The sequence below is a fragment of the Phoenix dactylifera genome, chromosome 3 (assembly GCF_009389715.1).
Source record: "Phoenix dactylifera cultivar Barhee BC4 chromosome 3, palm_55x_up_171113_PBpolish2nd_filt_p, whole genome shotgun sequence".
In the NCBI taxonomy this organism is placed as follows: domain Eukaryota; kingdom Viridiplantae; phylum Streptophyta; class Magnoliopsida; order Arecales; family Arecaceae; genus Phoenix; species Phoenix dactylifera.
The window spans coordinates 8,493,982-8,507,642 of NC_052394.1; the positions used below are offsets into that span (position 1 = coordinate 8,493,982).

Sequence of the window (13,661 nt, forward strand, 5' to 3'; positions counted from 1 at the left end):
AAAGAAAAGGTTAGCTTGAAACCACAGTTGCGCTTTCTTCTTCAATCTACCAAAATGGCTGCAGATCTAGTTATACAACAACACAATGCAAAGTATTTATACTAATGCGGCTCTTTGAATAATGTCAATCAAGGTTCGCCGTCTCAGTACCGGACCCCGTACCAGTGCCATACTAGCATAATGTCGGTACGGTACGGTACAGAATTTTTTGGCGTACCAAATGTCGGTACCCCACTTGTACTAGTACCGGTACCGAACCGGTACAATATGCCCCGTATCTCCTGGTTCGGACCGGTATAACAAACCATGATGTCAATTGTCAAATATACAATAAAAAAAATTAACTCTCTCCTGCAACAAGAGAAATTATAAAGATAATTTTTATATAGTGAAGAGACAAGTATCTGTGGAATCTTGAACTTCCACAAAGCTTGAGTGAGGGAAGCATAGCTCTAGCTTGGATCGTTTCTTAACTGAGTGAGCCGAACTCAAGCCAAATTTCAAACTAATCTTGAGCTAGCTTGCAAATAGCTAGCTTGCTTGCTAGCCCTAGTTATGATCTATAATAGTGCTAACAATTGAAAGTTTGGGCATTAGACAATTTAAGAAATTTACCTACAACTAATACACAAAAAAGTTCTTCAAAATATGACTTGATTATAGAAAGCATTGTTTAGAATATCCATTAAGGTACACTCTTGGATCAAAGGTCATGAAATTGAAAGTATACTTCAGTAAAATTTCCATATCAGTGTACCTTCCTCCATCTAAGCCTACCGAAGCGCAGACAAAGTGGTGATTACATCTTATAAACATGGGTGGTGGAATTTACTGATTCTGGCTATGAAAGATAGAACTGTATGAGTTAAAAACATGCACACAGAAACAGCTGAAACCAAACTGCGAATGATGCATATACGAGAGCTGAATAGATGAAACTGAATTCGAACGACATCTCCAATATTTTACAAAACAGAACCCAGAAAAAAAGAGGGGACGGATTCAAAGAAATGTACAAATTAATATGAAAATATACAGCACAACTAGATCTTTTCTTTCTAGACGATTCTGCTAATACAAATCAATACGACAAAATCATCAGTCACATAACAGGAGAAGAATGGAATTCATCCACAAGATTAGGCTAAGGTTTGTAGCATACTCTTTCAGAAAAGCCGCTTTCCAGTTTGATTGGGAACTCTTCTCTTGACCCTCTTCTTCATTCTTTCAGCCCAACCATGGAACACATTGGAAGCCTCAAACTTCCCTGAGAAATTCATCTTCTGTGCCAACTCATACAATACATCAGGCTTACCAGCCCTAGAGAAATCTGCAGCAAATTTATTGTAGTCTATCTGGGGAGCCTTCATTCCTTTGTCTATCATATCTTCTATATATTTACATGCCTCTTCTGGCCTTCCATGACGTATATGGCCTCCAATGAAGACAGTATAAGAATTGACATCAGGGCATATCCCCTTCTGACCCATCTCCTCCCACACAGCACAACCCATCTCATAATTATTTCCATGGAAGTAAGACTTCATCATCATATTATAAGTGTGAATTGTGGGCTCGAACCCGTTCTTGATCATCTTTTTGTAAATCCTTGTTGCATCTTCTGGCATGTTCCGATTGGTCATAAGTTTGATCAGAGCATTGTACGTCCGGCCATCCGGTGGGCATCCCTTCTCCTTCATCTCCCTCAGCAAGGCCGAAACTTTATCCATTTGTCGAGCATTTCCAAACCCAACAATCAAACAGGTATAGGTTGCAACATCTGGAGCACAGCCAGCAGCCAGCATTTCCTCGAAACAGCTGACTGCCAGATCCATCTTCCCAGCCTTGCACAGGTCCTGAATCAAAATCGTGTAGGTCCGGACATTTGGTCCTGGGCCTTTGGCTTTCATGAGCTCGAAAAGCTTGATGGCCTCCGACCTCCTCTGCCCCCGAATCAACCCTTCAAGCATCGTGTTGTGGGCAACAACGTCTGGCTTAAATCCCTTATCAAGCATCTCATTCCAGAGCTTCCCGGCTTCCACCAAGTTCTTCAGCTTGCACCACCCAAAGAGGAGCACTGAGTAGGTCCGGAGATCAGGCGGGTACTGATCCTTCATCTTCTCGAACAATGCCTGAGCTTCCTTCCCAAGCTTGGCTTTTGCTAGAGCTTCTATCAGGCAATTGAAACTCTCCAACCCTGCCTCAAAATTGTATCTTTTCATCAACTGAAAGATCCCAAGCGCTTTCTTCATTTCTCTAGCGGAGGCAAAGGCTTTGATCGAAGTCCTGAACGCCTCCATCGTCAAAAGCCCCTTTTTCCCCATCTCCTCCAGCAATGCCACCATGCTCTCAAACTGCCTCGTCTTCCCCAGAACGCTCAGCATCTTGTTGCAGGTGCTAGAGTCGTGGGCGAACCCCGGCCTCCCGCCGGCCCACCGGAAGAACCGGTACGCCGGCTTGTGGGCATGCCGGAACCTCTCGATGACATCGATCACGAGAGAAGGGCTGAGATCGACGCCGCACTCGTCCAACACCGCCTCCATGTTCCGATCCGAGGCGAAGAGGTCCTCGACCACTTTGCAGACCCTCTCCACCTCCTTCGGATCCGCCGGCTTCGAGCTCTCCTCCACGGAATCCGAATCAGATGATTCCGTGCCCTCCTCGCCGGAATCCGCGCTGGATTCGGAGAAGGCGGCGGAGGTGGAGAGGGATCTAGAGTTTAGGAGGGGCACTTCTCCTTGTATAAGAGGTGGCCAAGTGAGGCGCGGAAGGGGCCGCGGCAGAAGAGGCGGAGCTTGACGGCGAGGACGATAGAGCCGACGATGAGGAGGAGGATGAGGAGGACGAGGCAGGGGCAGAGAAGGACCACAAGGGAGGCGCACCGGCTCTCCTCCTCCTCCTCCTCCTCCCAATCCGGCTTCTCTCGGGGGTCGGATCGGAGCTGGAGGGCGTGGATCGGAGGGGGAGAGGACGGCGGGGCCATCGGGGGCGGCGGAGAAGCGGAGGAGGAGGTGGCCGAAGCGACGGGGTTGGGGGTTTCTTAGGAGCAGAGCCATTTGGCCGCCATTGATAGGAGGAGAAGGGTAGGGTTTTAAGGGGTTAGGGTTAGGGTTTTGGAGCGGGAAGGGGTGGTGGCCGCGGGGGGAAGGATAGGCGGCGGTGATGGGTGGAGATCTGAAAAGGGGAACGGAGAAAAGTTAGCCCCGGCAAGCTGATTGACGGGAATAGCTTAATAGTTCACTTGTTTTTCTGAGTTGGGACTAAAAATTACTCCAAGGTTCATAAAAGTACTTCGAGTATGATTTGAAGGCACTGCCCGACCAAGGGGGTGCAAAAACTCGTTTTTTTAGATTTTCGTTTTTTTTTCCACGACACTAAATTAATGGAAGGCTCCTAACTGCAGTAAAATTATGTTTAAGTTCGTTATCGGACCAGATGAGGTAAAAAATAACCGCTTCCGGCGAGTAAGGATGGAAGTAGATTATTCTTTTATCCAAACATATTCAAATATAAATAAAAATTTGAATATCCAACTAATATCCGTATTTATATTTATATTTATCAAAAAATAAATATAAATATAAATAAACAATTCATATATCTAATTTTATTTTTAATTTTATTTAATTTTATATAGCATCCGAAAAATAAATAGCCATCCAACATACTATTAACTTGATTTACCTTCTACTTAATAACATCTTTGGTTTTGTGGGAGTGAAGTTTAACTATGTAACTTATATCTGTATTTATATTCATATTTTTAGCATCTGATTTATTTATGGATCCATTTAAAATAAATATCAATATAAATTTTTGTATTAGAGTAAGATTTGTATTCGTATCTGTATTTATTAAATAACATAAATATAAATATAAATGTACAAACTGATCCGGTTTCGGCAAATCACGTGCAAGATCTGACCAACCAGTTATTTTCTCATAGCTCCTTAATTATATTTAAATTAATTTTGAGTTTACTAGCAGATCTACCATGAAAAATGAACTAATTCCGCCATCGTGGACAAGCAGGTGGAACCTTTCCAACCAACCGATTGGCCGTGTGTCGCGATCATAAACTGCCATAGATTTGGACAGTCCAACCGCAGGAATCTTTTGGTGAAATATTGAAATGGAAGACCAATTGGATTGGATGGACAAGGCCTATATTTCAACTTCCCAATGTAAATGAGAGCTGAGTTAATAAACAAATCCAATCAACTATATTTCAGTAGTTGTAATTAATAACCTTTTCGATAGGGCTTTAATATGAAGCATGCTGAGCTTATTGCTCTGATAAATAACCTCTTCGCTATCATCTGGCTGTTCATTATTCTAGTCTACCAAGCTTCTATAAGTATTTGAATTGGATAAGATCTAGTCTACTAGATTGGAACGGAATAACTTTTAACTCTTTTGCAGTTATAACTACATGATCGGGATGTTCGTTCCATTTAGGAACGGAATATTTCTATCATTGTAACTACAAGATTGAGACGTTCCTTTCTCTTAAGAGCTTATTTAGAAAATCCAATAGGATTGGGCTGCATTTTCTATAGAACTCGGATTGTTAGTCTGTCCAGCTTATATTCTTCGAAAGGCCTATTCTAATGCTTGCCTAAATCCTATCTAAATGATTGTTGGATTCAATTCAGTGACCTAAAGTGTATATTTCCATCAGTTGGATTTTTAAATTATCATTGGACATCAATTTTTTGCGAAAAGCTAGTAGGCTAAGTTTCTTGGCTTATCAATTTGCTTCTGTAAAGAAGCTCTAAGATTTTCATCTGAGACTCTTTTCATGTCCCCCACACCCTAATCATCACTATACGGCACTCACAGACACAGCAATAATCAAGTACTAATTCAGTTACTCTCCTGAACATCATCCATAACTGAGGTTCTGAACATGTGGCAATTCAATCAAAAAGTTCAGAAATGTAACTGGACTATAGTTTTAGTACAGTCAGTTCTTTGCTGCAGCTGCTTCTTATCATGAATTCATATAGATCAAGTAGGTGCTTCTTGCTCCAATAGCTTCTTGGCAACTAAAACCAAACAAGACTCTCGGAAAGAGAGGAGTCAGCGTTGATCGAACTTTGCCTCCTACCACCGAGAATTCTCTAAGAAGTGTTCTTACAGACCATTCATTAACTAATTTAAGGACCCCAATGGCCCCAAGGCCACAATAAATTATAAATCATACATTTTTGATAATCTGTTTATATACTTCAACTAAGCAAATATTAAATCTATCAAATGTTTAGAGGATCCATGCAGGCGTGTATTTAGTCCTCCATCGGCTATGTACAGGGTAAATCTTAGATATTTACATGGAGCCAAGAAATCTAAAAAATATCTTCTGGCTATCCTTTTCGGATGAAGTCTTGGGTTGTGACAAATGTATACGACAATTCTAGAGTAGAGTTAACCAAAATGATAGGGCTCCCTGCGCGGCGGCGGGGGGGGGGGGGGGGGGGGGGGGGGATAGGGTAAATATTCTTGTTGAACTGAAATTTTAGTGCCATGAACAGTGGCGCTAACTGAAAGTAGCAAAACCTGACAACAGTTTAGTAAAACAACAAACTAGTAAATGCTTATGATTTTAAAGAAAAGTCCAATAAAATTTAATGTAGATGGGCAATGAGGCTGATCGTTACTTTTATTTCTCTAAAATGGTACCCATGAGACAAGAGTTAACAATCTGATTATTGAACACCATAAGAAATTTGACAATATATCAGGTACTGCCATCTGCTTTAGCAAGAGAGATTTGCAATAAGGGGAGGAAAATGGGAAAAAAAAAAGCCAGCTGACAATTATCGGTGGAACAAACCATGGCTGGAAAATTTGGTAGTCAGCAGCAGCTTCATCTATCTCTGTCTAGAGTTCATCCTGAAAACATGAACAGTAAATTGATAAATACACCCATAGATTTGCACCTTTTCAGATATTTTAATGATACTATAGAAAAACATCGCAGCTAAAAAAAATACATGTGGTTTCTCCTTGTCTTCATCTAGGTCTATGTCAACATCATCATCATCCTCTTCTTCATCCTAGAACAGAAAAATATGCCCAGAATGCAATTAAGTAAAACTGGATAATGCTTACAAATTTACAGAGAACACATCATCATGCAGAAATTACCTCTCTAATTGGATCAAACCTAGATTCCTGTTGGAAAACACACACAGACACAACTCACAAGTTATTGGGGGTTAATTAATCTAGGAGTAAGAAAAAAATATGTAATTTGCCACCTTTCACTACAGCAACGATAACAGATACAAATATATATAAATCGAATTACCAGACTCATACATTAAACAAATCCGAAAAGGTGAGAGGTCTTGGCAAATGCTAATAACATGTTTGCAGATGAAAATACTACACATTCAGATACCCATTCATCACTCACAGAAATTACTTTGGTTCATCAACTGCCACGACCAAATTATACTTATGCACATGTGAAGTTTTGAGGTCATTATTCCAGTAGGATTCCTCTCCTTTTTCATGGAAAAAGGGTTTAGGTCATTATAACTTCTAATAAGAGAATAATCGAGATAACCCTATTCTCAAAACACTTTAAATAAGATACCTCCGTTCCTAGTTCTCAAGAAGAAAAAAGAAACGAAGAAAAAGAAAATTTCGCTTCCGTTCGATGAGTCCAGATTATTTCATTACGCAGCAGAATGTAGAGCTCTAATTCTCTTGCGTGCGGGAACGCGCTCCCTTTAGGGCTCGTGGCGGTGAGCCCAACTGCAAAGAAAGCAGAGAAGGGTGTACTTATTCATTGCAGTAAATGTTAATCTTTTGGCGGGGTGAATGTGGAAGAGTGGTACGGATGGGTTTTTGACATTACATTATTTTGATTTCAAGTTTATCAAACATTGGATCCTCTATAAATGATGTAAAATAAAAGAGTTCTGGCCATTAGAGTAATCACATTGGTCCATATCTACGTGCATGTTAAATCTTGTGACCTGTCATTACTAATTATTTTACACAACAGATTCACATTATACAAGGGGTTATATGAAAATGTAGAATTTTTGGACAACCTGCAGTAAAGTTAGCCTACTTTAGTTGACGTATGATATTTGTACTGAATGAGGGATTATGTGTAAATGTGTAACTGTTTGGCGCAAGTCAGCAAATAGTACGGTTTGTGGACTTCAATTTTATTCTAATAGTTACACATCATGAAGAGTTATGCGTAAATGTGTAATATTTCCAGGCAATTCAAGCGCCAGCTTTACTACTTAAGTTTAATTATAATATTTACATTTATGAAGGGTTTATGTGCAAATGTGTAATTCTTCCTCTTAGTCGGCATTCCATACGTAGACTTTACATAAGCTGTAAATTTCCTCAACTATGAGGGTTATGTGTCAATGCATAATTTGTTATCGTAAGTCAGCAGATCTATTGCCAACTTTGGTTCAACTTTAAACAAGAGTTGGCGGTCTATTGCAGGATCAGCTTCTAATTTAAACTAATTCGGCAGAATTAAATCAATGTAATATGACGTTGGGCTCGAACCTAAACTAAAGTCGGCATTTGTGGATATTTGTTCAATTTCAAATCCTTTCCTACTTTCTCCCTCTCATAATGCCCCTATTTGCATCGTTGTTCTCTGTCTTAATCTATTAGTTTGGGGAGAACCAAGGATTGTCGAACTGGTACTGGGTGCCGTACCGGTCAGCGACCAGTCCGGCTCAGTATTGGGCCTGTACCGAGAGAAATCAGCCGGAGCCGGAGAAGAAAAAAAGAGAGTGAGTGGGGCAAAAAGGGAGAAGGAGAAGCCGCGGACGCCTGCGGAGGGCCACGGGGGGCTAGCGGAGGCCACAGGGGCGCGGTAGAGGCCAAGGCCGCGGTCGCATCCCCTGTTTCGAAATTTGAGAATTTTTCGAAATTTTTCGAAATAGGGGACGCGATCGCGGCCTCAGCCTCTGCCGCGCCCCGGTGGTCTTTCATAGGTGTCCGCAGCTGATTCTTCTCCCTCCCTCCCCCGCTCGCTCTCTCTTTCTCTTCGTCTTCTCCGGCTCCGGTAGCAAACCGGTTTCAAAGCCGGAATTATACCGGTAGGCCACCGGTACGGTTCGGAACGGGCAGAACCGTTGAGGACGGTTCCGCATTCCTTGAGGAAAACCCATCTCTCCTTAGCCCTCAAATCCTCGCTAAGTTGAAACCCCAGCATCAAACCCACCATCAATCTTTCCATTCTTGAATCCCAGCTTCAAAAATGCTGAAATGCCAGAGAATTCCTCTAGATCCATGGAGAGAATATGTAGGTCAGTGGAGAGAACATGAAGCCATTGACATCATTCCTACTATTAAGGCTAAGGACCAGGAATTTAAAGAAAAAAGACTTAAATCTGCCTATATGAGAAACATGACAAGAGTATTCCATAGTGAAAAATAGATGCAGTAATATTGGCCACCATACCTCCTCTTCTTTTCTTCTCTCAGCCTCATCAAATGCTTCCTTAGCTTCCTTCTCAGCCTGCAAATATTTTACACCTTAAGAGTGAACTACAAGCAAACATGATAAAAAGATTTTGAAAAAAATTGGAATGCTTGAAGACATACAGCCTTGTTTTTGCCCCAGGTTTCTTCAGCAAGCCTCTTTGCATATTCAGGGTCATCACAAATTAAAATGTTGTCAAACAGGGTTCCAGATTTAACCTGGCAAATATATTTACAAAGTTAGTAGAATGCACAAACAGTTCCGGTCCGACTTTGTCATAGATTTACCTGCCACAGCTCTATGCCCACATATCTCAAGTTGGGATAAACATAAATGTCTGGATCTTCCTTGTAATCTGCAATGAAGTGGCAAGTTATATTCCAGTTAAGTAATTACAGTCTTGACTAAATTGTTATCAAAATAAATATAAAATAACAAACATTGACTGTTGATATAGAGATAAAAACCTGGATTATCGATCATTGGAGGCTTCCATGTTCCCTTGTAATTGGGGTTCTTGATTTTATTTCAGAAAAAAAAAAAGAAATCATTAATCAATTTTTTTTAATCCTTTCCTGGAGTTGAGCTCTATAGTCAACCATATTTCAGAGGGATAAGGCTTAGTTTGTTGTTATTTCTGAAAGTAATTAGAGTTATTTGTTTTACCATGCAGCTAACAAGTTAAAATTGGACATATACCTTTCTTTTCCAGGGCCCCTTGTATTCAGGATTTGGCTTCATGGGGGCCTTCCATTCACCGTCTTTTTCATTGTTCCAGTCTTCTGGCTGCATCACAGTAAAAGATCACAAAGTCTTTCTAAAGTTTTTTTTTTTTTTTTTTTGTTAAAAAAAACTGTGAGGGTGTGAAGCTCAATCAGCCACCTTCTTAGCATCAAGATCAGGTATCTCCTTGGGGATGTCATCATAACCCTTCACCAATAATAAAAGTTTGTTAGTCCACACAGAAAAATTGTTTTTGTATTTATTTATCTTATAATACCTATAAAAGAAACTGCTAATCAAAGTTACCTACAGCACAGATTGGACATAAATGGATTCAAATTTAGAACTATTACTCTACCCTCATGACCAATATGCCAGGGGTATATAGAAAGAAGGATGTGTGCAAACTTACCCAAACTCAAGCCTCAATATATGTACAACATATTAATCAAGCGTGCAGAAAGAAAGAACATCATGTATTAAAAATGCCTATACATTCCCCTAGCCAGAATAAGTTATCCAACAAGTTAAACCAGATAAACAGCAAAAAGAGAGAGGAGCTTCCTAACTTCTGAACCAGCGAGAGAAAAATAAATACAAAACCTCTGGTTTCTTATGTTCAGGATCAATAATAAATTTCTTGTCGTCCCAATCTTCAGGCTGCAGGTTAGCAACAACAAAGCTGTCAGTAAATTTTCAAAGCAAATTATGCTCCTGGAAGTCTGAAGGATGCAAGAACTACTCATGGAAACTGTTCACCTTTTTGGCTTCAGGATCCTCAATTTTCTTTGGAGGAAGGATATCCCAATCAGTATATATGCTCCCTGATTCCTTCTCTTTGTTATCTATCAGAATACTGTATGTAGCATCCGGCCGGATGATGAGAGTGTATACATGAGTCAGCTGATCATTCTCACATGGCACATCCTTCTTATTCATGTGGTTCTTTCCATTTCGCGAAAGAATGGCATGAACCCTCTTGGTGTTCTGCCCACAGATGTCTGGTCCAAACATGACACTGGAATTTCCAATGCACGCATGTTTGGTGCAGCAAATTGTCAAGCCAAGAAGTAGGAAAGAGGGATTGGTGACAAGGAGTTGTATACCATACCTATAGGGCGTCTCACCACCAAACTTCTTTTGATCAATTTCACCACCAAGCAGCTTCATGTAGGCCCCGGCACAGCCGAATTTTTGCTCACGTTTCGCTGAAAATTGGAAAACCAGGGTTTTGTCTTTGTTATTGAACTCCGGAAACTCTGCTGAAATTGCATAGAATCTATAGTCCTCAATGGTTTGGATGCCTGCGCTCAAAGATTGAAAACCCAACAAAAATGAACAAACGAGTTACATTTGGATGAAAGCTTCATAGTGCAGAGTCAGTAAGTGATTTGAGGGTATAAAAAAAAAGATACCTTTATCATTTGGATCGCCACTCCAATTACCCGAAGTATGGTGCCACTCACCCAACATCTTCTCATCCTTCTTCCAATCAGATTTTACCCACCACTTCTCCCATCCATCTTCAATTTGAGGCAACATCAGTAAAGGAGAAGGAAACTAAAAAGCATCAACTCAATAACAAGTACTTTGGAGAAGTTATATAACCGGTTCATGTGATCTTTGTTTCTTTCACTACCCTCAAGATTCATGTAGTCAAGCACCAAATGAAAACAACCAACAGTGCTGAGCATACGTAAGCGTTGAAGATGAAATCATATAGAGTTCTTTGCAAATCTAACCAAATATTTTGTGGAGATTACATATTAAAACCTTTCCTTATCACTATTTAAAGGCCAATCCAGAAAATATCCATTTCTGCTAGAGCAAGAGCAGCAGGATCCGCACAATGCCAGTTACCACTCGTGCCTTTGAAACAACAATCAAAGAAGCGCATGACAATGGGCAATGAGGATTGTATAAATTTGGATGGGAGAGAAACGGAGAGACCCTGCAATCCTGTTTTAATTGGCCAGGCTTCTAATGGAAGCATATGACAATGTACTTAAATGAGGGAAGAAATGATTTGTTCATCAACTAGTTATGATACATATTGGAAGAGATCATAATAACTATTTTTTCACTCTGCTATGGAAAAGGAGTTCAGATCCTCTGTGGTGTGCATTATGCATTATGCAGTACTGTGCCGTGCTAGATAGCTACCATATCATTCATCTTGGAGATAGACAGATGCTATTTGTTGTAGGAATCCAAGCAAGTACTAGACAACTGTTTGTTTCCGAGATGGATGATGTGGCAGCTATTCAGCATTCTGCGATGCAAAAAATGCACCATAGAGGATCCTGGATTGAATAAAAGAAAGGATATACATGCTTAATATTTGATTCAGAGAACATTTGGGTCATAAAACATGCAATGATGTCCCTTAACACACATAGTAATGGCTTCTTCGGGTCTGCTAACTGCAATTTAGACAGATATTTTTTAGATCAAGTTGTAAATAGTGATACGAGATGTACCACCGGCGCAAAAAAAAAAAAATAATCTTATATACCACATGAAGTAAAAGTTGAAAGCTCTGCTCTTTTTCTGTTCTTGTGCTCAATTTGATCAGACGACTATGACATGAATAATAAGTTTTAAATTTGCCATGCGACCCTGCTTACCACCATCAGTTATAAACAAGCAAATATTAAACCATACCGCCGAACTAAATACAAAACCCTGAACTCTGAACACGCTGAGACAGTCTAAAAATCAGCACATATAAAATAAGACACGAGTCATCCAATAGAGTGCAGGACTTACTAAGCAAAAGCATGAAACTAGATGATTCTTGCCTTCTAAAAAATAACCAAGATTCCATAACACAATGACATATTCATCTAAACTACAGCTAAAACAGCAATTAATGCAAAGTACGACAGTTACAAAAAGGCATGATATCTTCAAAGCAGGCATCAATAGAGTTCATTTTTATTTTTATTTTTTAACTGATCCAGAAGCAAATAGTGATCAAACGGAGGAGTAGGGAACAGAGGAAAGGTCACAAGAGCCAGAGCGTAGTACCATTGAAGCGCTCCTCAAAGAAGACTTCCGCGGAGGCGAGCGGAAGGAGAGAAAGCACGAGGGCAACGGAGGATATGAGCGGCGACTTCCCCGAAATCGCCATCGGGCAAAGGAAGAGAACAGAAGGGGAGCTCTCTTCCGGAGAGAAGGCTCGGTACTAGGCTCCGCTGTTGCCAGAGAACGAAGAAGCCAGAATATAATATCGAGGTGGGAGCTGACTACGATCACCAGCCAGTAAGATTACCTCCACCAATATGACATTATTCACGCATGAAACTGCGGGTCGTTGCCCCGACGAAAATTCGTGCACGTATAAGTTTTTTTTTGTCAGGGTGTTTTCCGTAAAATTCTGTTTCATGTCGAATCCAGGGATGGAGGGAGTGAAGGTCCACGGTCATCCAGCATAAGAGCCATCGCTATCCAAGCACAGCAGCTGCTACATTACTATCTCAAAAATATATCGTGATCTTCAGCCAACTGTTATAATCCAAGCAGTTGATCATCTGAGCTCTCCAGCTGCTTAGTCAGCTCGATGTCTTAATCGGGCCGATTCCTAATGGCAGTAGATAGCATGTAACCCGAGCCCTTTTCTAAGATAAACACAGGGGTACTTCAAAAATTCTCTTCATAGCCCTCTATATATACTTCCATCTTTAATTAATACATTGTCATCAATTTAGGGCCTGTTTACTACTGCATTATCTTTTGTTTCCAAACCCACGAAGAAAAATAAACTAGCCTGGACATTGCATGATAAAACTTTTTAATTTTCTTAAAATTGTCTGTACAGTCTATAGATTTTACGGTAGCTGAAATTATTGTTTTCAAAAAAAAAAAAGAATGAAAATAAAAGTAACGAATAGCACAAGTGCTATCTTCATCCATCTTCACATGGCATTTCACTAATTTGCGAGGAAACTAAAATGCAAAAAGACATGGGATCCAAAGGAGGCTCTTAGTTAGTTGTTATTTTTATTATAGTTAGAAATAAGAGAGAAATACTTTTTTTTTCTTTCAGGTGCCTCTCACGAGCCAAGTACAAGTTTATGAAGGCATATTAGCTTGCAGCGAGCATTACCAGCGAATGGCTGTTGTTAACTGGTTGCACTGGTGGTAGCATAATAGCTGAGACGGGTACTGTAGGTGTCTGTTCTCACGAGTATGAGGACTTCCCTGTTTTCCACGTTTCTCCTTTGTAAGCCGGTGAATGATATCAGTAAATCCGATGGGCAGAGGAGAGGAAAGAGGAAGGTGGCAGGAAATTAAACAATACATCATTCTGTCTATATTCTGCAACACCAAGGTAAAATATGGTGGAACGTTAACTACGGATACTGGGAGTTGGATTCATACTTCAAACGTGGTTTACTTCATTGAGAAGATGAGTTATCTGTGGACATAGAAATAGACGATTAGCGGACGATTTTTCATG

At 40.3% G+C, this 13,661-nt stretch overlaps 2 protein-coding genes across 2 annotated transcripts; both read right to left on the bottom strand.

The window, feature by feature from the left end:
- Positions 1 to 890: 890 nt before the first annotated feature.
- LOC103700962 (pentatricopeptide repeat-containing protein At3g62470, mitochondrial-like) lies at positions 891 to 3,262 on the bottom strand. Its single transcript, XM_008782870.4, has one exon. The coding sequence runs from the start codon at positions 3,054 to 3,056 to the stop codon at positions 1,167 to 1,169; it is 1,890 nt and encodes a 629-aa protein (XP_008781092.1). The 5' UTR covers positions 3,057 to 3,262; the 3' UTR covers positions 891 to 1,166.
- A 2,375-nt stretch (positions 3,263 to 5,637) lies between these two features.
- On the bottom strand, positions 5,638 to 12,384 carry LOC103700964 (calreticulin-like). The gene is made up of 14 exons (XM_008782872.4): positions 12,230 to 12,384; positions 10,615 to 10,722; positions 10,311 to 10,503; positions 9,959 to 10,217; positions 9,803 to 9,859; positions 9,359 to 9,406; positions 9,176 to 9,262; positions 8,944 to 8,992; positions 8,764 to 8,831; positions 8,599 to 8,694; positions 8,456 to 8,512; positions 6,151 to 6,177; positions 5,997 to 6,059; positions 5,638 to 5,895 (listed from the first exon to the last, which is right to left on the bottom strand). Exons 1-14 carry the CDS (start codon positions 12,330 to 12,332, stop codon positions 5,884 to 5,886), a joined length of 1,227 nt encoding a protein of 408 aa, XP_008781094.1. The 5' UTR covers positions 12,333 to 12,384; the 3' UTR covers positions 5,638 to 5,883.
- Positions 12,385 to 13,661: the final 1,277 nt, after the last annotated feature.